The sequence below is a fragment of the Python bivittatus genome, unplaced genomic scaffold (genome assembly GCF_059951505.1).
Source record: "Python bivittatus isolate LINGU-HERP-01145 unplaced genomic scaffold, Pbiv_v1 ctg000850_np1212, whole genome shotgun sequence".
Taxonomy (NCBI): Eukaryota; Metazoa; Chordata; class Lepidosauria; order Squamata; family Pythonidae; genus Python; species Python bivittatus.
In genome coordinates, this window is record NW_028277112.1 from 6,859,274 (window position 1) to 6,882,639 (window position 23,366).

A 23,366-nucleotide genomic window follows, 5' to 3' on the forward strand; every position below is an offset into this window, starting at 1 on the left:
AAATACCTAATGTGATAGAACATGTGTAAAGTATATTAACTAATGTTAATACTGTACAGTGAATTAGATTCTTCTTCTCTATTCATTAACAATAGGTGCAAATGGCAATATATATTTCCAAGTTAAGCTTAAATTCTTTGACTGGGGATGTTGTTCTTTCATAATCTCAAACATGGTGAGGTCCTTCTCATCAAACAACCAGCCTTGCATGGCGATTGTCCTGAGGTTGGGCAGTCGAGAGACACATTGTACAAAAGACTTCACAGTTGTTGCTTGGCATTTGATTTGATGCGTGAAAAGGCGATTGAAGTCCATTGTTTGTAAGTCTGGCATGTTGGACAATGTTTGAAAGAAATTTCTCCAAGTCTCTTCTGTAATGTTATGGTTGGCTGAGAGGCACAGAAGTTCAAGTTTTTGGAAACCCCCATCAACAGCTACTTTTGCTGAAACAAAAACAACAAATAGCTAAATGAAATTATTCTGAAATAAAGTGGCCCACATTAGCAACTAATACATTTGTTTAAAAAAACAGTTCAAATTCCTGTCATTTTAGTAGTATAGACAGTGCTTAGCTAAAGAATGGAATTCCCTACCATTAGATAAGGTGATAATTAACAATGTAGATGCTTTTAAAGTGGAACTAGACAAATTGATGGAGGATCAGGTTATAAAGGGCTGCTAGTATTGATGGTTGTAGCTCATCTCTCAAACCACAGCAGCGTTCCGTTCATCCTGTGGCTAAGCTTTCCCCTGGCTGAGCACTGTGTAATACACACGGCTAGGAGACGTGGGCCTTTGGCTTGATTCAGTAGCCTTTTCTCAAGTTCTTAAGATATGGGAACTTCACAGAACCAAATGACTGTATTGAATATAAAGGCTACAAAGGAACTGATATTTTACAGAATTTCATGCTGGCTGGGGAATTCTGGGAATTGAAGTCCACCCATCTTCAGGTTGCTAAGGTTGAGAAACATTGAATCAGCATAAAACGGAAGAGCTTCCTCTTAATAACAAAAAGTAATGGAACTTTTGATAAGATTCATTTGAACATAAATACTGATTTGTGATATCTTGAAGCATTAACTCTTCCCTCAACATGACATCCTTATGTTATTCCATGATAGCTAACACTTTTAACAAAAACAATTCTCATTATCTTCTGGAATAGTTGGAAGGGGCCATTTAATGTTCAAATCCCTGCTCAGGCCAGAAATCTAAAGAAAAGTATGTCAGCCAAAGGGGTCTCTCCCCTTCACGGGCATCTGCAGGAAGGGAAGTAGGACACATGCATCAGGATATCATTGTGCAAAGAATGTGAATTATGGAATTTCCATCAGTTGCAACTTAATTATGAATTACATCATGCATTAATGAATGACAACATCCTCAACATTTCCACAATAACATAAGAATGTGTGGGATATCACTGGGGCTTCTACCACACACCTAAGTTCTGTAAAGGGGAGCCAGAGATATCATTTGCATTCCATCATCTTGCAACTGAAGCAAATTATATACTTAGTATCAGTCACATCATGCAACTGACACAAATTACATCATTTACCTCATTTGCATGACGACATGCACATTACATAATTTGTGTCAGTTGCATGACATGGCTTTATGAGTCAAAAGTTGCTCTAAGGGCTTTTAAAATGTATTTGTCAGCTGTATGCCCACCTCAGGGATAAGCGAGTGAGGCCAGGCAAATCTACCAGATCAGTGTTTCTCAACCTTGGCAACTTTAAGATGTGTGGACTTCAACTCCCAAGATTCCCCAGCCAGCATAGCTGGCTGGGGAATCCTGGGAGTTGAAGTCCACACATCTTATAGTTGTCAAGGTTGAGAAACACTGTACCAGATGGATGATAAATAGTGGATGGCCCCATGTTGAACTTAAATCATAGAGGGATTATTTGTCTTAAGAACTTACCTATTTCCATCAGGCCTTCGGCACTTAAAAACTCATTAAACTCCAACTTGCGAAGATTTGGAAAATGGGAGCATTGCTGAACAATCATTTTAGCTGCATGATGTATTCCTTCTCCAATTGGTAGAGCCAGTTGCTCCAAATTCACAAGAGAACGTAAAGCTAATGCTGCAAAGTAAAAAAGGTTGGGTAACTGGACCTCTCCCAGGAAACTGTATATAGACTAAAACCCATTCAAGTAAGTGCAACATCATAAATACTGAATGTCAAGCCAGTCTATATGAAACTTTTATTATTAGAGTTTTATCTCAATGTTTATAGTGATAGATATAGATAGAGAGATAGAGATATATGTATGTATACGTGTGTGTGTGGGGGGGTCAACTTAAGACAGCAAACTTACCTAATACTCCTGTCTCCTACTTTCCCCACAACAACAACCCTGTGAGATAGGTTCGGCTGAAAGAGAGTAGCCGGCTTTCATGCCTAAGGGAGGCCTAGAACCCATGGTCTCCTGGTTTCCAGGCCAGCACCTTTACCACTACACCAAACTTCAGAAGTTACTCATAAAGAATAAAAAGGTAAACCGTACCCAGTGCTGTACATGCTTCCTTGTTTATCAGATTTAATCTTGAGAGATTCAGTATCTTTAGTGCTGTAAAATTTGGCAAAACAGCAGCTGCAACAGATAAAAACAAATATAAATATAAATAAACAACTACAGATAGCTGCCTTGAACTCAAACCAACAGATCAAATCAACAGATTATACGATCAATGGATCACTGATACTTTTACAATGAAGAAAGTTTTCTGTCCTTCTTTAATCTTCTTGTTATTCATTTATCTGAGTTTTTTTATGGTTCAATCTTTTTTATTTATTTTGGCTTCCTTATTTGTTCTCATTTATAAATATATGTACCCACACGCACACACGCACACACATGCCCCCTATGTGTATGTGTGTGGATGAAAATGACAAGTGGCTTCAGAAAATTGAAGTTCATCACCTATGGGCATCTGTTGGGATGGTCAAAATCTGCAAGATGGCGGGCATGGTACTGCAATCTAACCTCAACTCCTTTTATATGTGAATGTAACATCAACATGTGTATAAAAGGGGTAGGGCTTCAGTCACAATACCACAGTCACCATCATGCAGATTTTGACAGAGATACTGCGATCATTCAGTTCGCTGGGCCTCTTGTTACATGGAAAGGAAATTGGATTATTTGTAGCAATGTAGTGGAAAGAAGGAATGACCTTGAGGGACAGGGGGAAGAGCCACTACAAAGACAACAGTTGGATAAAAGAAACCAGAGTCCGGGACAGTGCTGTAACCCGAGAAAACATCTCGTTGTTTCAGCTTACAGTTCTGCCTGACTCAGGTTTATTTTATACAACTGTTGTCTTGGTAGTGGTTCTTCCTCCTGTCCCTTCCTTCTGTCCACTGCAGGCAACCTTCTGTGGTTTTTCTGATCACAGATATAACTCTGCATATCCAGTGCTCTTATTTCATACCAAAGTATATTATAAGAATAGAAGAAAAGCAAACCAGATACATCATTCCTTGGATATGTTCAGGTCAGCACAGAAAGCTCTAATTGCTGTCATACATTTTAAATGAAGGATTTCACGACCTTTGAATTGTTACTTCTTTGTTACTGAACAAAAAATGTAATTTGGTATCGATATTGCAAAAGTTCTCCATTAAATGTTTCTTACTAAGGGTATATAGGTCTTCATCTCTAACATTCAATTCATTGAGTAGAATTTCAGTGAGCTTCTTGCAAGAAGACATTGCATCCATAAGAGCCCCCAAATCAGAAAAATCTGAGTTTTTCAAATGGAAAGCAGAGAGATTTGGAAAGTTCCGTATGAATTCAACTATAAAAGAAAAAAGAAAAAAAACATATTGTAATGTGAAGGAAGTTACAGGTATATAGGACTTTATTAGTGCCAGGTGTAGATTTACTTCATGTTAGTTAAGAATCTGTTTTACATAAACACATATTCCACTTCTATTCCTTTTTGCCCTAAGCATGAACAAATCTGCCAGTTTCATTTTCACCTAGTTCCTCTTGACATGAATTGCAATTTTCATAGTTGGAGCTCCAGCCAATTTGTGTCAATATGATCTCCTAAAGATTGTGCTGCTGCCAGTATGACTATTGTGTTTAAAAATAAAATTTAAGGATTAAACACACTGACTTTCTTGAAATTCTCATATTGCTTTTAAGTGTTTTAATCCAATTCCCTCTAATCAGGGGTCTCCGCTGGGAGGGGGGTCAAAACAACAAAATGGCAGCTGCAACATCCTGCTTGAGGCTCCGCCCATTTGTATGTCATGCAACACCAAGGCATGCATAAAGGTGATGGGGTTGGATCACAATGCTGCAGTCAGCATTTTCCCTAGATTGATTGATTGGCTGGTCTATTTATTTGTTTGTTTATTAAATATATAGACCAGTGTTTCTCAGCCTTAGCAACTTTAAGACATGTGGACTTCAACTCCCAGAATTCCCCAACTTGCATGCTGGCTGGGGAATTCTGGGAGTTGAAGTCCGCATGTCTTGAAATTGTCAAGGTTGAGAAACACTGGTATAGACTTCCTAACTCCATCACAACTCAGAGTGGTGTACAGTATTAAACAATTTAAAACAATACAATATACAACTGGATGCTACTGCCTTTAGTGACACACTTACATCACTATCACATGGTTGTGGTTGCCTGAAGCCCCCTTTATTTTTTTTAAAGAAAAGCGAATCCTCCTTCCCCAAAAAGGTTCTCCATCCCACCTATGAGTCCTCTGGATTGGATTTCTCACCTATTACACCCAGAAACAGGCACAAGAATTTTCAGTTCTACTATAACTTAAAAGAGGGACTTTAAAATAGTTACGTTATCTTAGGAAAAAAAAGATAAAAGCATTAAACTACCCAGTTTTTCTTCCATATGCAGCCAGGTGTACTCTTGAATTTTATACATTTAACACTTACCTAGCCGGGGAGAACTTGTTTTAAACTGAACATGGTCGATGAGCAATTTCTCAATGTGATGAAGATTTTTGAACCCCTCTGGGATTGTATCAAATACATTATGGCAGTTAGATAGATTCAATGAGAGTTCCTTCAAAAATGTGTATTTGTCCAAATTTGCAAAGAGAGTTTCTGAAACATATAAGGCAAACAGATAATTAATTCATTTATTTGTTCATTAATGAACATGTAAGTTACATTAGTTGGATTTACCGTGAAATCCTATGCGTGCTTACTGTGAAGAGAGTCTTCAGTGTGTTTTAGATAGTGCAAGTTGGTTTGAGATGCTTGACCAGTCCTAATGATACCTGTGCTTAAGGAAGTTCTTGAATCGAACAAAACCAATAGCAGTCCTTTCCCACCACCACCACCACCCTTCACTCGGGAACCGGCCACCACTTATGTTGCTCCTAATCATCCAGCACGTCCTTAGTTTTATTTTTGAAAAAGTATTTTTGTAACGGGCACCTTTAATCCTGGAAGATCCAGCAATAATGAATGTTGCAATGATAAACTAAAAGCAAAATAGATAGAAATACCTGGTACTGAAGTGTTCCAGTGAAAATCAAGGGATTCAAGTGAAGACATTGAAAGAAGCAGATTTTCTTCCAGCATATTCAGCTCAGTACTATGTATGCTGAAGGTTTTAAAAGACTTCAGGTTCTCTTCAATAGCTGGTCTGATACTTTCAAGGAAGCCTTTGCAATTGTACAAACTGAGTTCAATATTATCAAAAAATGAGAAGAGCCGTTTTAAATTCTGAATATCAGGAGCCTCAAGGGAAGTCATACAACTGATGTCAAATTTCAAATATGGAATCTTCTCACAGCCTTTCACATGGAGAAATGGAGTTATGATGGAATCTGGAATCATCCTGGGGAAAAGGGTCTTAACACTATTAATAACATCTGTGTCTTCTTTTATCTGCTGGGTCACATTACTGGAGAGTTTAAAAGCATGAGTGTATATTGGTTCAACAACTGGAGCATTCAGTTTGAAACAAGCACTTTCCAGTGGAGACATATCAACATATTCCTTTTTGCCAGAAAGACTTTCCTCAAATCTACTTGGTAAGAACAAACTTTCTGGATAATCCAGACATAACTGATGGATGAATCTATCTTTAGATGCAAACAAAGATAAACAAACCTCTTTCCCAGTCAGGAACTCTAAAATCATAGGTGCACAACTGGAAACCATATTGCTTTGATAGGCTAACTCAGTAGCAAATGTCAGGACAGTTTCAGTGAATTTTGAGAGATATAATTCTGGAATCAAATCAAAGGCAGCACTGATATACTGGTATTGCATTAAATTAAGTTTTGGAGTTTGCTGCAGATAAATGTCATTATCTGAGTGGCTTTCAAATGACTTTTTGCAACTGGGTAAATTCAGTAGGTGGGAAATTATTATGGGTACCGCTTTGGATGGTTCACTACAAGCATATCTCAAAATATACTGGTAGCGGCCGCTGATTTTCACAAATGTGTTGATTTGCTGCAAGTATTCCAGGCCTTTCTCTCTGTCTGCCTGCACATCTGAAGCTAGGAGCTCACTCATTCTTTGTCCGGCAAGAAATTCTTGGAAAGAAAGGTGGAAGAATTTGTAGAGTGGCTGAAGCCTTTGAGCAGTAAACTTGCTCAGCATTCCAAACCAAAGAGCTTCCTCCCCATTAACCCCAGCTTCAGACAGGTCTTTCTCACTGAAGTTAAAGAGGGATTTGAAGAGACCTTGTAAGGCTAATTCACCACAAGCAGACACCACGGCTCTCACGCAGTCCATCTTTTGGGGATATTTCAACAAGCTGTACAGCATGTAGGCTTTTAAAATGACAGTACCAGCGAATATTTTGCCATTAGGATACTGAGCCCAGTATGAGCCAAGGGCTACAACAAAAAGAGGAGTCTTGAACATGGAATGCATGGTTTCTTCTTGTGCCAGTTGACAATAAAACTCTTCTAAAAACCTAATATTGTATGAAAATAGTTTCTTTAACAGATAGAGGGTGCTACTCAATGGAAATTCCAAGATACTGAAAATAGTGTTGGCATGTTGGCGTATTTCTCTAACTTGGTTAGGACGAACTGTAATAACCAAACAGTGTTTGTTCAAATAGTTCTTTTGAATCAAATCTTCAATGGCATGGGGAAGCCCATTCATTTTGTCAAACTCATCCAAAAGGAATAAGACCTCATTAGTTAAACTTTGACATATGTTCCTCAGAGAATCTTCAGTTAAGGTCCCTCTAAGCCCTACCACCTGACTGCAGATAAGGCCAGCCAGACTTTGGTCACGTTCTCCAGAATTCAGGGACAAATAAAAAACTAACTTGAATCTGTTGAGTATGGGACAACATCCAGAGGCCCAAAGAATTGCTATTTTTCGAAGCAATGCAGTCTTCCCACTACCTGCTTCTCCTTCTATCACTGTAATGGAATGAAAGCTCTCCAGGATCTGAGGCAATGTCAGCTGCTGCAGTGGCTGGTTATTGATATCCTTGGAGACAATGGCCATGTCCCCATAAAGCAATTTCAAGTCAATAGCAAAATGAGTGTGGTCCCCAAAAGAAAATATTTTCCTGAAATTGGAATCATCATAAGCCTTTGAGAGCTTTCTTTGAAGCCATTCATGTTCATCCAGAGCAATATCTGTAGAAGCAGAAATGAGACATTTGTTTTGATAACGCTGATTTGGCATGTTGTGTTTTGTAAAAGCATAGTGGTATAGCCACCTAACCTATCCATGCCTCCAGTGCATTCCATTCATTTGTAAATCTGTTATTTGCAACAGTACATTTCCATTTAGTTGTCTATTCCTCTTGTTGGACCTCCTATGCCTACAGTAAACCTATGTTAATGTAGAGTGGGTTTACTTGTCTGCTACATTTGCTCTTAATTACCATGTTGCAAACGCACCCAGTCACATACATACATATTGTATATAATGTTCTACATATATTATATATTCTACATAACTGAATGGTGAAATGGTGGATGAAATTTGAGAATTTGCCACTCTCATGTTTTCAGTCTGTAAATAGTAATTTAAAAACAATTAAATATGTTGACTGGTATAATATGTGAAGCAGTTGTAAGAAAGATCCCAGCTCCCCAAGAATATATCTGTATTACATATTTTGCTTTTTTTTTATTGTTTAAATGCACATTAGAAGTTAATTCCTTTAGCAAGATGACACCTGACAGAAAGAAGAAAGGCCCAGTAAGGGACCAGGCAAGCAAATATTGGTCTGAGAAATACAAAATAGCCATCACATCCTCAATAATGATTCTCAAACACCAATTGTAGATATTAATATGGATGAGTATACTGTGAGCCGCCCAGCATTTGGTACAAGATGGGCGGCTATATAAATGTCCTAAATAAATGAATAAATAAATATTTCTGTAAACTTAAAATGTTTAATGAAGATAGTTAAGATAGCTATTATATACCCAAGCAACTCATTTTTCTGTTATTTTGATAACCTTCATAGTAGATAAGATTTGATCTCATGGTTTTTTACCCATATAGTTACTATGTAGGTAAATTCAAGACAGAGAGGGAGGGAGGGAGAGGTTTTTTGTTTTTTTTTGACAGAGAAACAGCCAAACCAGGAGACCATGAGTTCAGATTCCACCTTAGACACAAAGCCATCCAGGCATCCTTGGGCCAGTCACTCTCTCTCAGCCCTAGGAAGGAGGCAATGGCAACCCACTTCCAAAAAAAAATCTTGCCAAGAAAACTACAGGGACTTGTCCAGGCAGTCACCAGGAGTCAACACTGACTTGAAGATGATGATGATGATGATGATGATGATGATTTCATATTATGTATTGGTTTACAGTATACTATAAATTAACATCTACATATGACATCTCTTTGGGTAACCAACTGGGTTCAGCAGTTGACTGTATGCCCCTCATCTGGTATGACACCTTAAGCAGGCTTATTAGAAAGTAAACCTTAAAAAACTTGTTGAATCAGTGAACTACACAGAAATGCTACACTAGGTGTCTTTGTGGTAACATGGAAGTTAATAGACCCTGCATGAAGTGAACACTTCACATACACAGATCCATGCTGCTACATGTGGCAAAGTACTTACTGGTCATGGCTGAGCAGACAGCTTCTATCTCATTCAAATTCTCATTGAAATCTGTTTGCTAAAAAAAAAATCACGTTATATTAAAGTTATGTCCACCTTGCTCAAGGTGAAACTTAAACTTATAATTAAAATAGAAAAGGAAATCTCTATATAGAACACATTGCACTGATAAACAGGCTGTAGCAAATTTTGGTATTGCCAGAGTTGTATCTGACTTTCCAGAAAAGAACACAATAGCACACCAGTTTTAGCTATGCAAATGCATGCCTAGCCACACTTAAACTAAAATTCAAAATGATCTCTACATTGAGATGCTGGGGCTTTGGTTCCTTTCCCACAGTAGCACCATATCTTGGTTTCCCATCTAATGTCCCCATGGAGTAGCCAAGCTGATTTTTTTCTGGTTTGACTGATCTAAATTTCAAATTGTTTTGCAAATTATTATTTATTATTTTCTTTATTACAGTTACTTGTATGCCACTTAATCAAATAACTCTGGGCAACTTACAACAGTTGCATACATTTAATGCATCCATAATATCCATAAATATTGAAATAATTAAATGTGTCTTTAGTTAAAAGTCACTTCCCCAAAGCCCTATGGAAGACAATGGTTTTTATCTGATTTTCTGAGCAATTCAAAAGGTAGAAGCTAGCCTGACCTCAGGAAGTAAGCTGTTCCAAGTTGAAGGGGCTGCTAAGAATCACTCTAAGGATGGGTACCCACAGCATCCTCTCCCAGCCAGATTATGTACAGGAGGCAGATTTTACCTGGCGAAGACTCTTGCAAAAACTGCTCTAGTGCTTCTAATAGCTACAGTATGGAATACACTAGGCCAGTATTTCTTAAAGTGTGCTCTGAGGACCTCTAGGGGTCCCCCAAGACCCTCTCAGTGGTCCATGAAATCAAAATTATTTGCCAGATATTGAAGATGTTTGCAAAAATTTAAAACAATATCACTCTTCTCATAAGTTTTTTATTTGTTAAAAATATACGTTTTTTTCATGAAAAATATTTTATTTATGTTAATAGCTAATGGATTTAATATTGTTATTTCTGCATGAGTCAATAAATAAATATTCTATGAATGCATTAATTTTAAATTTTAATACAATAAATATTAATAAATATAACCTGTATAAACAAAACGTCTTTGGGACTCCTCCATAATTTTTAAAAGTAGGAAGGGTTCCTGAGAGCAAAAACGTTGAAGAAACACTGCACTAGGCCATTGAAAAATAAGATTTGGAGGTTTGGATGGATTGGGGACTAGAAATGCTAGTGGTGTACAAGTGTTCTGAGCATTCAAGTGGTGTATCATTGGATTAAATAGACCTGAATCTTTATTCACTGATCAGCCATAGGACTGACAAAGACATTTTGTTTTGCCTTATTAAGTTTCTATTTGTTTACCCTCATTAGTCTATTCCTGCTGTTAGATACTAGTGTAGAATTTGAACAGATTCCTTGGATTTCAAAAGGAATAAGGGTATTTTCAGCATAGTTGGTAGCACCAACTACAGACAATCTGTCCCAGAAATTTCATGTAAACCATTCATTTCATGGTTGACAAGATAGAATCTTGTGGGACATCATAACATGAAACCCCACTGTACAGGGATGGCCCTTCTGTATAGGCAAACTTAAGGCACCAAATTAAGTAGGACATAATATTTCAAGGAAAAAAACACATTTTGAAAAATCATGGGGATGGCATACTGATTACGTGATTCACCTGGGGCAGCAGTTGCTGGCAACAAGTCTAGAGCCACCACCACCTCAGCATCAACTTCTAAGAAGTATCATGGCCACTGTAATACCAAATCCTCTTCTATTCCACCCATTTACAGTTAATGGTACTAAAAATTATATAGAGATCCAGCACAACCAATAGATGTTGTGTAATATTTAAAGGGGGCACTGTACTATGTGTTACGTAATATGTAAGTTAATTATAATAGCTAAAAAGGAAATGCGTGTCCTTCTTTTGCTATCAACTTCTGACAATATGTTTTCCTTTTCAGAAGCAATCACCCCCTGCTCAGTGAAACTTACTCTTGTGTGTTCCTATACTGGCAACCTGAGTTACTGACCAAAATCTAAAATGTATACACACCAGGCACAATTTCTTAGTGTATTACAAAAAAGCAATAACAATTCTTGTCTCTTTCCCCGACACACCCACTTATAGAAATGGAAGTTACTTCCTATTAGGAATAAAATAATAATAAAATAAAACAGCTACCTACTGTTTTACCTTTTCCTGCTGTGACTCAGCCTTTGTTTGCATTTCTCTATTCTCCAGCGATATCCTTCTTTCTGGATCTGACTGCTTACAACTGTAATGCATTTTTAAAGAATAGCTGTGTTAACTGAGATCAGCAAAAGGAGCCATGTCAGATGCTTCTTGGTATTTGCAGGCCCTTATATGGTACACCATTGAATTGTTAAATCCTGCCACTTTGTCTGGATGTTCTAGCTGGGCACCAGGCTGTTTGCCTTAAGTTGCTTTCTTTTTTCCAATCAGACTGAAATTGTAGGTCTGGTCGACAGCCTAGGATCCATCAGTAGACTATGTAATCTTCCCTGGTCCAGTGCCATTCGTACTGGTTGAACTACAGCTATCACCATTCCTAGCTATATGCACTTTGTGCTAGCTAAGAGAATAGAAATCATAATCTGGCACATGTGAAGGGCACTTACAGCCTGCAGGAAGTTAATGCTCATTTTCACAGCTTTATTGCTGCTTTTTCATGGTTTTCTCAGCATGTTTTACATTTGGTGCTACAGAAAGTGGCATTGGGAGAAATCCAGCTATTCTGGAGAGTCCTTCAAGGTTCTGTCTTGTCTCCCATATACACACATAGGAAAGAACTTTCACAGTTTGGCATGAAATGCCGCCAATATGCTGATGATAATCAGCTACATTTCTCCTTTTCTGGAAGCTCCAAGTTGGATGTTTTCAAGGCTTCTGTGTATCTCCAGACCATTAGGGACTGGGAGAAAATAAATTGAAGCTGAATGCAAATTAGATAGAGCTATTACTAATTTCAGAGACTGGGCTTCAGGATTTGGAAGATATGCCTGTTCTGGAGGCTACTCTCCCTTAAGAATTACGTTTGTAGCTTAGGAGTCCTCCTGAATCCAGCTAGACAACCACATTAGATGGCTGGTCCTTTGATAAAGCAGAGATATCCCTACTACCTGGAGGAAAGAGATCTGAATTTAGTGATCGATGGACCGGCAACCTTAAGACAGGATTATGGCAATCTCTTCTTCATGAGGTGATTCTTGAAGGCAATTAGGAAATTGCAGCTGGCCAAAATATGGTAATATGGGGGTGAGTAGTACTTCTTACCACCGTATTACCACATTCTGGCCAGTTGCAATATGTAAAGTCCTACGTTACTCCCCCCCGAAACAGTTTCACTGGTTGCCAGTTGTTTTTAGCACCGAATTTAGGGAACTCACAATGGTGTTTAAAGCTATCTCCAGGACAACTTATTCACATATAGTCCTTCTCACATTTTCAGGTCATCAGTGGAACACCTCCAGCATATCTTCCCACGTTTTGTTTGACTTCCATACTGAATTCAGTTTTTATATGATAGGCCCACATTGTGGAAAAAACTTTCACTGGAGTTGAAACAAACTCCCTAAGAGGATCTCTTTAGTACTGTTTAGCAGAGTTTAATTAATCAACCAATTAAAACATACTTATTTATCCAAACCTTTATTTGTATTTCTTATTATTTTATTCATTATTTCTATAACAGTGGGCAGCACTTGCATCTTATAAACAAACAAACTTACAGCATTTTTATAAATTATGTTGTACTGAGCTATCTCATTTCAATCTTCACTTACTGAGGGAAAAAAGTAGCATGTTCTTTCCAAGGATCATCAGTCTCCTTCCAGTCATTCAGATACCCACTACAGTAAAAACACTGTACGACATCCTTTCTTCCTGCAAAAAGGCAGTAGCAGTTCAACAATGTGGTTGTTATATATATCTATATTTTTTAAAAAATAAGAATGCTGTCTTCAGTGTTTTATTGATCTTTTTCTTTAATTTTTATCAGAAATCTGTAATATTCCATTTTGTTTCAGTTGACTTGTTATCAATATATCAGTATCATTGAAGTAGTGGATATAATGCTATTTTATAATATAAAACAAAAACAAAATAAAAGACTCACACAAATGCAGGCCTAGATTGAATCAACAGAAACATTGTGTCAAGATCAAGAGAAGTCATTATTCCTCTCCATTCTGCATTGGTCAGACCACATTTAAAATATTGCATCCTCTACTGTGCCCCTCATTCTAGAAAGGATGTTGACCAACTGTAGCACATCCAGAAGAGAACAACAAAGATGATAATGGTATGAAAGATAAAACTTATCACAAACAGCTGGAACTATTGAGTATCTTGGCCTGAAGAAAAAGAAAGCTTGAGAGAGACATAAGAGCTGTCCTCAACCATCTGAAGGACTGGCAAGTAGAAGAAGGACAGAAGAGTTCAAAGTTGTTCCAGAAGACATGACAAGAAACAATAGTTGTAAATTACAAGGAAATAGCTTTTAGTTGGAGATCAGTAAAAATATCCTAACAGTAAGGGATGTTCTCTAATGCAGTAGACTGCCTTGAGAAGCTATGGATTCCCCTTCTTTAGAAGTACAGTATTTAAACAGAGGATGGATGGCTATCTGGCAGGGATGTGTAATGGTATGTGAAAAAGACCTTGAAAGACAGGGTAAAGAGATGCTACCTAGGGAATGGCCAGATAAGAGAGGGCCCAGCCCGCAGTTGCATATTGGGAGGAGAAAGAGGCTCAGAAGGACCCTCCCTAGCTTCCCAGGCTGTAAAGGAGACAGCGGGAGATTTGTACTTTCAGACTTGCAAGATTCTGCCGATGTAGCCTTACAATAAAGTAGAATTAGCTCATCTGGTCATGTTTCCTGTCTGGTCTACCTGGGAAGGCTGATAGGTTGCTATAATACTGGATTCCTACACAGGGCAGGATTTATATGATTCCAGCCCTTCCATTCTATGATTCTGTGAATTTATTTATGCATTTATTTAAAAGATTTGTAAACCGCCCGTCTTACAAAACAACTCTGGGCAGCTCACAACAATAAAACTACAAAATCATAAAACCATAAAAACTATAAAACTAAAACTAAAATCTAAGCTCCTTAGTCATCCTCCTAAGATGCCCTGACAACCATCTAAGGCTCCTATCACTCTACCCCAGGTTTTTATGGCCTTCTGGAAGGCCAAATAGCAGTTGAAGACAAAGAATATATATCAAGATATATCACTTATGTTAAATTTCCATCCCCTTCCTTTGACACCCTTGTATTGGCTTCCTTATACCCATACTACATACATAGAGCTCAGCCCTCAAGCAAGCACAGTTGCTGATTATAATGAATAGGCTATGAAAGACTGAAAAAAGGATGATGATGCTTTAAGGAATACATTCTTTAAAGTCAATGTTTCTCTTAAAGCAGCCGCTCCTTTGTTGAGGGTTGCACAAAACCTGAAAAAAGTTGAGCTGCTTTAATGAGTACCACAAAGGTGCTACAGTCACACATATTCACAGTTGAAGCCCTTCCTCTGAATCATTTTCCAAGCATGCAGAAACTCATAAAACAGTATTAAGATTAAATATTCAGAGTAGTGGCATTAATGTTTAACTCTACATCAGTGTTTCTCAACCTTGGCAGCTTTAAGATATGTGGACTTCAACTCCCAGAATTCTCCATCCAGCATGCCACTAAAGTTGAGAAACACTGCTTTATGTGCAAGGAATTTCAAATACGGAAACAAGTTTTCTCGGTGACTTAATTAAAATGTTGTTCAACATAGCCAGCATTTTAGACATCTGTCTTTTGTTTTGACTTAAATATAAATAATGTACAGATGTTTTCAAAATATTGTTTAAAATATATGTATACAAAATACAAAGATATGCAGATAGAACAAGAAGTTGATTATTAGTTAGAACTGAATACAAATAAGAAAAGGTTAACCAAATTCCAACAAGACATTGCAGACATTGGTAAACAAGAGCAAGATGATGAAAAAGAGCAACAGGAGACTGACCTGTATAGAAGAAGCCTGCTTTGGCCAGAATTGCTGGATCAGCGTGTGCATCTCGTGGCCAAGTTTTAAAGGATTCCAGCCGAATCTCTTCATCCTTATAGATGTTCAGAGAGGGTTCTATCTCCTCTTTTGCAACCAAAAACATCACAGAGTTTAGGAAGAAAGGCTTGAGAATTTGTCAAGTAGACATATTTTCATGATTTATAGCAGAGAAGAAAATATATGCTGTTTTAAAAAGATTCAGAACTGTAAAGAAAACTGTAAATCATCATTTCTCTCTATGCCTTTTTCTCATGTGTTTATACAGCATTCACTGTTTATGCATAGGATTGGGTTATAGAAGAAAATTATTTTGAATTAAGCTGTACTCCATCTTGAGTTCTTAAAGAAGAAGGTTGAAAAAAACAATGCTAAGAAAAAGATAAAACTCAGCAAATTTTTAAATGTTTCAAAGCTTTGACAAAAAATTAACTGCATGATGTTATCTGCTGCAATCAATTCCTGCCCCTTCCCCACTAAATTGATGTACAGTATTTATTCTAAATAGACATCTACATGATTACAACCATCAATAACAATTCAACCAGTACAATGATAAGGAGCCAAAGAAGCTTGTGATTCTGTATAAATTGATTCTGTGTTCACAAGCAGACAGTTGAATTTCTGTTGCAGTGACAGCCCTTTGCATCCCATCAAATTCTCTTGGAGAATGTCCATGAATCCAAAAAATGGGATCTTAATAGGCTGCAGTAGGAAAAGGGAACTCATAATGCAAATCATACAGCATACTGGACCTCATGACCACTATTAAGTTGAAGATAGCAATCTCAGAGTCTTCAGATATTTTTGATACAAGAGCCATAAGAGTCAGCCAATGAAGCTAATGCCAAGTTTGAACACCCAAAATGTCTAGGCTGCTTCCTTGTGATTTAAACCACAGGCCTAGAATTATATTTCCATTACTGTACCTGGGTCAGAAGGTAAACATTTCCCAGCAGGTGCTGCAAAATGCTTTCCCTAAACAAAACAAAATGCTAGAATTAGTTTGTATTCAAGTTTCTATTTCTTCTATTATTTTAATAATAAGCTAATATATACACCGCAGTTCCACTGCATGCTTTGAATTCAATTCATAGATGTATAAATTGCTATAAGGACTTTGCTGAATAGATTTGTTCCAGGTAATCTTTCCTTAATCTGCCACAAATTTATTCTTTGACACATAAATATGTCCTGGACAGCTGCAGTTTTCACCATCATGGTAGGCCACCAATTTTGATCATCCTGGACTCTTTTTTTCCAGAGCTCAGCATCAGGTAACTGCCACTTTAATTTCCCACAATACCCAAACACTATACATTTTAATTTTGTGAAGAAATGGAAATAGTTTCAGTAGGTTCAGTTGGTATGACTTTCCAGCAGAAAAGTTAAGATCTTGAGGATTATTCTCTATTAACAGTAGCCCTTTAAAAAGTCTAGCTGTTAGTCTAATGTTTCAGTAAAATAAAAATGAAAAGAGAATACCATAATGCCAAAAAATCCATGATAATTTTGAATATACTGTTTAATTTCATCTCTGGACTTCTTCATTTGAAGAAATTCACATCTATAAAATAATAATATAATGGTAATTTATGTATTTTAAATGATCACAACAGTTTCTGATATAACAATTAATGGAATCTCAGTCTATCCTGTTATCTGACCATGAACTTAAGGCACAAATGTAAATATTTCGTAATGAGTATATTGAGGGCATTTTGTACAATGAGCAACTTGGGTTTCTTATTATGAAATAACAAGGACATGTTGCTCTAGTTTTTATTCTCAGGACTCTTACAGGTTTTTTTGTTGTTTTTTTTAAGAACCTAACATACAAATATCCAAGAGCAACATTCCTCTAGCTGGTGCCTGCCAGAAATATTGGATTACAAATTCCACCATCTGCTGTAAGCATGTTCATTGGCAATGCTAGCTGGCAATGATTATTGTAGCCCAAGATATCTTGAAAGTATCAGGCTGGAATTTTGCCCAATAGAAACGAATGTATTAATGTATTTATTCATACTATTTACGTTGTTTTTCTAACAACTAAACTATTATATTAAAATCTGACCACCATTCCAATTTTCAGAGATGGTGGTGGTGGAAGATGGAACAGTGACATCCTAAGGGGTGGTTGAAGGTGGAAAGGGTTATTCCTTCCACCTGCTCATCCCAAGCAATCCAGAGAAAGTCATTTGGTGCCTGGGAATAAGAAGCCAATCAGCAGCCTGGAAGGGCAGGAATGGATCAGGAGGACCTAAGACTTCCAGGCTCCCCTTCAGTCTGCCTGCATCATGTTTCTCCACTCGCCCATTCTTTTGTTATTACTTTTAGGCTAATATATCTGTTTTCTGAAATGACTTCAATTTCATCACAACTTGTTGCTGATGTTTGAGATATTGGGTTGGATCAGGGTTCAGTACCCTAGAAACCTCTGGCCAACCCTTACCTATTAATCCAACCCCAATGGGAACTTAGTTTTTATGTTCAGTTTATTGTGTTCTTTACCCATTCCCGCTGTTTTTAATACTGCCAAAGCAATACACAGTATTGTTCAAATAAGAAATCGTGCCAAATCATGTTAACATAAACATACATATGTATACATTTCAAAAACTGCTAAAAACTGTTTGAAATGTTAAATGTAAAAGTTATTCTTCCAGGATGCAGAGAGGGTAAGTTTAATTTCATTTCGAAAAGGAGAGTGTTTCACAGACACAGCAACACAGACATTCTAACAACACTTTTGCAACTGAGAATGCATGTGGAAGGCATTTCGAAACAAGTAACCGAAGAAGAATCCTGTAATGGCCCTGTGATGGATGAATATTGAATTGTGTTGTCATGAGGCTAAATTACTATCACCCTACATTGATTGGTGCTTTCCTTCAAGGATAACATGGAGACATGGTCAGCAAGCAAGCTTGTAGTTAGTGGCCACAGATTACCAGAGATACTGTGGCTTTGCTGTTCATTTGGCTATCTTGGATTTGCTTCAAGGGATCTGGTGGTGGGGTGTCAGCTGCTGGGAATATGTAGCACTGTGACTACAGTAAGCTCATAATATCTCCAATATCAGAACCAGGAATATAAAGGGACTGTAGAATTGTCTTGTATATTACTCACTCAGGAAACCATTTTGCATGTTCTTTCCATGGATCATCACCTTCTTCCCAGTTTCCCAGGCACCCAGTGCAGGCAAAGCATTGAACTGTGTCTTTTATGCCTGCATGTAAGACAATTACACAGAGCTGAGCTATTCATCTGACCCCTGGTACTTTGAAGCTATCCTTCTGGAAGGCAAAGCAGTACAATAAGAATGCCAATCAAGTAGATGATTGAATTAATAGGCAAAGCCATATTAATCATCCTCGTTTGTTTATAAAAACCAAAATATATATAAAATGTTATATTGAATTTATAGACATAATTGTAGCTTCTAGTGGATGCCTATGGACCAAAACATGTATACTTCTGCCTGCTTGGCCAAGGAAAAGGTTTGTTTGTTTGTTTGTTTGTTTGTTTATTTATTGGACTTATACGGCTGCCTACCTTATGCACAATAACCCTGGTGGCTCACAAGAACAGCAGTTAAAAATATAAAAAGGAATAATAACAACACCCAAACAGTGACCCCAAACAGACAGTCCTCCATACATTGAAATTTACAGTTACTGGCCTCCATTTGCCACCTAACTCAATGCTTGGGGGAATAGCCTGCTCTAGAAGGCCTTCCAAAAGACTAGGGGAATGGGGGCCAGCCAGATCTCAGGGGAGAGGGTATTCCATAGGATGGAGGCCATTATGGAAAAGGCACACTTCCTAGGTCCCACCAGATGACAACATTTAAGGGGAAGGACCTGGAGCACACCAACCCCTATCTGACAATGGCAGAACAGGCAGATACCCTCAGGGAAAGGCAGTCCTACAAATAACTTGGTCTGTGGCATGCAGGGCTTTAAAGGTGATAACCAGCACCTTGAATTGCACCCAGAAAGAAACTGGATCAGCCACAAGTTGTAATAATACTTGTCATGAACAGTTACCAGAACTCTTCTGGTCCATGGGCTCATGAGATACCCAGCACTTCCTGGAGGACCCTGTATTGCCCAAAAGGTAACCCAGTTAATGTGAATGAGCTGCCAGAAACACCAGTAAGAAGGTTTGATTGGGTTAGTGGCTTGGTGTATGATGGAATAGTACCACCAACCAAAATAAAAATGATAATATTTCTCAATAGCAAACAGTGTTGGAAATGTGGTACAATTAAAGGATCGCAAATTGTAGCAATATTGTTTAGCAACTTGTTAGCCAAATTTTGTAACTTAACCAAAAATTCATAGTCTTATGTCCTCTTTGGAGCATGGAGATCCAGCAGAGACAATATTTTGGAAATTACAGAATAAATATGCTTGAGATTACCTGTAAAGAAAAATCCAGCATTAGCCAGCAAAGCAGGCTGTATCTCTTTGCAATAAAATGGCCAGTTGGTGAAGGATTCAAGTCTTGACTCCATTTCTTTGTGCTCATTTTTTACTTCTAGAGAATTGTCCTCCGGATTCTGTACTCGGACATCATATTTAGAGATGTTACCAACCTCTTTGCCTAAAATAAATTTGCAGCTGGACCACTGCTTCTTATGTTCTTCAAAAGGTGACCTTTCAATATGTCTTGCGAGCAAAACTAATCCACAGCAAAAACACTGTATTGCAGACTTAACATTGGTGTTATAGAAGCCAGCTGCAGCCATTTCTGAGGGCGCCCAAGTCGATTTACAATTACTAGGTAGGGAGAGGAAGGTTTTTAACCTTTTGGCTTCACTTCTCATTGTAGAATTAAACCCTCTTTGTAGTTGCTTGCGGATTTGCTGGTAATCTAGCTCCATTTCTTCAATCAGCATGCTAAAATTGAAATTCATCTGAGGGTAGAAAGCCTCAAAATAAGAGGGATCTAGCTCTGAAATGTTACTGATATCTGCAGAAGTCTCTTGGGTAGCCATTCTATTAAAACAGTAAACAAAACAAAAGTCTAAGTCAAGAAACCATAAATGATCTGGGCTCTGAATTTACATTCTTCATTGCATAGGGTGGTAATAATTATGGTGTTTGTTTTTCAGGTTTACTCCAAGGACCACAGTGGCCATCATCTTGGCCTGTGGTCAAGAGAAAGTAACGTGGCTGTGCTATCACAAGTAGTATCAGTGGTTTTAGTATATGTTTAGGGCATAGCCAGATTGATTGATTGATTGATTGATTGATTGATTGATTATGTGCCATCAAGTCATTTTCGACTCCTAGCAACCACATAGATAGATTTTCTCCATGCAATCTATCCCTAACCTGTTCTTTCAAGTCTCCCAAAAGTGCACTCATCGCCACTGTAACTGAGATAGTCAGATAACAAGATTAAAGTATTATCCACCAGTCCTTGAGGTGGCATAAATTTAGACTGGTCTAAAATTTGCTGCCCTAACAGCTGGATCCTATTTCCAGGATGGTAAACAATGCTGTTTTTACAGTTTTAATTCAGGATAAGGAAAACAACCAAGGCTTTCCTTCCCCTCCAACTGCTAGCTGGAAAACTAACTACTAGTCTCCACCCTTAATATGTGCTGAGGAGTGGCTGGGTGAGTGAATGTTGGGTTTAGCCACTTGTCAAGTTGCCCAACTAGCAGACTGCAGGAGCAGAGGTGCTCCATACCTCCAGTTTGCCCATGAGACTATTTCTGAATACAGGTCTAATGGAGCTCCCCTTCTGTTTCATCCTGTGTTCATCCTTTGCTGTTGCAATTTTTCAAAAGCACACTAGACCTGTGTTCAGAATTAGCCTAAAGGATCGATTACAGACATGGAGGAGGGTTTCCAAGGAACATCTGGGGAGCTCCTGCCCTCTTACTTGCACCTATCCTCAATACTTGTAGGCTAGTAGGAACGGAAGAAAGGGACAGGGTGAAGCAGGAGGTAGCCATCAATCATGAACAAGCTCCATCCTTGACTAGCACTGCAGGGAAACAGCAGAACTGCCAGTGAGTGTCTGTGGTCAACAACATCCAGAAGTAGCCCAAGAGCCGGTAAGAGGATAGTGCTCTTCCTTGCAAAGCAATAAAAACAGTACAAAGTACAACCATGTGAAACCTTTGTTGGCAGAAGCAGTAGAAAACCTATAATGCACTCACTGTAAGAGAACCAGCAACAGAGAGAGGGCAGACCCTGCTTTCAAAAGATCACCAAATCTCTGTCTAAAAAACAGGCTTAGCCTCTTTTGAAAGGGTACTCTATGGCCTGACACGCACTTTGGAAGAATTCAGCATTCCAAAGGAGATCCGCTACTCTCAAGAATATTGATTGGATATCCAGACCCTAACCTGGATGGTATATTGTTACCTTGATCTTCATTGGCAGCAAAGCCAATGCATTGCCTTTAGAACAAATTAATATCTTCATGGTGCTGTATACTGTTTTCTTCAGTAACCCAGCTAGATATTTTGCACTAGCTGTAATTTCCAAACAAACCTCAGGGAAGGATGTATAGCATATTGCAGGAGTCCAGTATTTGGATGATTGGAGTGTTGTCCAGAAATGGCCACAGCTGGTAAACTAACCATAGCTGGGCAAGGCTGTCCTTCCCACAGAAGCCACTTCCACAGACCCTGATGGCTCTGAAGCACCCGTAAGACTACTGGATCGGTCTTTATTTCGCAGAGGCTACAAACCCATCCAAAGCCAGGGAGTTGCTCAGGATTTTGCTTCCTCCAAGGATATTATGCACCTGTACTTGAGGGAGGCTGGCCCTCAGGGTCCTCCACCAGGCCACCGAAACAAAGAAAGTCTTAGGCAGGGGATAGTCAATCATTCACCAGAGGTCAGTTCCTACTAAACAGGAACTAAACTTCCTTCTTTCCTTTTTTGAGCCATCAGAAAGACCCATGTAAAAACTCCTCTGCCTCATTTCTCTTGTTATGCTTCTTATATAAGAAGCATAGAAGGGTCTAACGTGTCCCAGCAGTGTAGGGATAGCAAAAAGAAAAAGAAAAAACCATAAAAGAAGAAACATTAATGCAGTTTCTTTAAAAAGAAACTTAGGTTGATACAGAAGTAGATTTTGTGCATATGTATTTCTTTGTGTGTGTGTTCACTCAGAATTTTTTCTTGTTGCTTGTTCAGTACAAAAACAAATTTATAGGACATTTTCTTAGGGTGAATATAGATGAAATGCCACTCGCAATTTAGATTTGTGTGAATGGCTTAAAAAAAATGAATAAACATAGTGCTAATCCAGATCAGACGTTATTACCACCTTTTGGCTCCTTGCTATGATACTAAGATCAGGATTCTAGCATTGAGAGAAACACTTGCGTTCTTACCAGTTCAGGCATCATTCTCTTGACATTCACGTGAAACACTACAAATTAATATGGCATTTTTTCTTTCCCTTCGAGTTTGAGCTGCATAATGAGTGAGATGGGTGGTGACAAATTTGAAATGTAAATAAAAATAAAATAATCTTGTGAAACCCACTGTTCATGGGATCAATTAAAGTTGAGACTTAATGGGGCTAAAGAATAGGCTGGGATAGATATGTGATACTGCAGTCAAGCCAAACAGAAACAAGAATTTTACTTCCAAAAAGAAGTCAAGACAGACAGGGAAAGGGACAGAGAGAAAAAAGTGAGGAGGAAACAGGAATGCAGATTCCTGTTTCTTATTCTCACTATATTCTTTGACTCCATATTAAATATCTAATTCATTCTCAAATAGAGTTCAATTTAGGATTGGAACTTACCTGTTTCCAGATCCTGATTCAAGGACAGTTTGCAATGAGCTGCTTCAGGGGAAAAAATGTTTCCCAGCCTGCATAGCAAAAAGGAGAAGAGAAATCTCTTCCTTTGCACAGAGGGGGAAGTGAGAAAAAAACCTGATCTTCCTCAATTGAGAAATGTATCTGTGGAAAATAAAAGCAAGGGCAAAACAGTTTCTGCAGCAAAGTCTTGTGTAAAAATGACTTCATTGCTGGTTGGAGTGAAGCTACAGAGATTCTTAGATGAAATTGATTATCTAAATCAGTGGTTTCAAACTTTTTCAGGCCACAGAAAAATTCCTGGAACCCCAATCAAGAGTTATAGTGTTAATGATAG

The 23,366-nt window shown here is 38.1% G+C and overlaps 1 protein-coding gene across 1 annotated transcript; it reads right to left on the reverse strand.

The window, feature by feature from the left end:
- Positions 1-2: 2 nt before the first annotated feature.
- Positions 3-23,275, reverse strand: NAIP (NLR family apoptosis inhibitory protein). Its single transcript, XM_088129831.1, has 15 exons — positions 23,015-23,275; positions 19,655-20,232; positions 18,359-18,458; positions 16,712-16,793; positions 16,156-16,204; positions 15,188-15,313; positions 12,944-13,043; positions 11,334-11,415; positions 9,076-9,133; positions 5,510-7,618; positions 4,932-5,102; positions 3,655-3,816; positions 2,523-2,609; positions 1,934-2,098; positions 3-443 (listed from the first exon to the last, which is right to left on the reverse strand). Exons 2-15 carry the CDS (start codon positions 20,229-20,231, stop codon positions 79-81), a joined length of 4,233 nt encoding a protein of 1,410 aa, XP_087985957.1. The 5' UTR covers position 20,232; positions 23,015-23,275; the 3' UTR covers positions 3-78.
- Positions 23,276-23,366: the final 91 nt, after the last annotated feature.

What these genes read in the sequence shown, in the direction of transcription:
- NAIP (XM_088129831.1), bottom strand. Translation starts at nt 20,231, where the DNA reads ATGGCTACCCAAGAGACTTCTGCAGATATCAGTAACATTTCAGAGCTA. An exon ending in CATGCTACTTTTTTCCCTCA is followed by an intron (nt 11,416 to 12,943) that starts GTAAGTGAAGAT and finishes AATGCATTACAG; the next exon opens with TTGTAAGCAGTCAGATCCAG. An exon ending in CGAAGGCCTGATGGAAATAG is followed by an intron (nt 444 to 1,933) that starts GTAAGTTCTTAA and finishes TTTTTGTTTCAG; the next exon opens with CAAAAGTAGCTGTTGATGGG.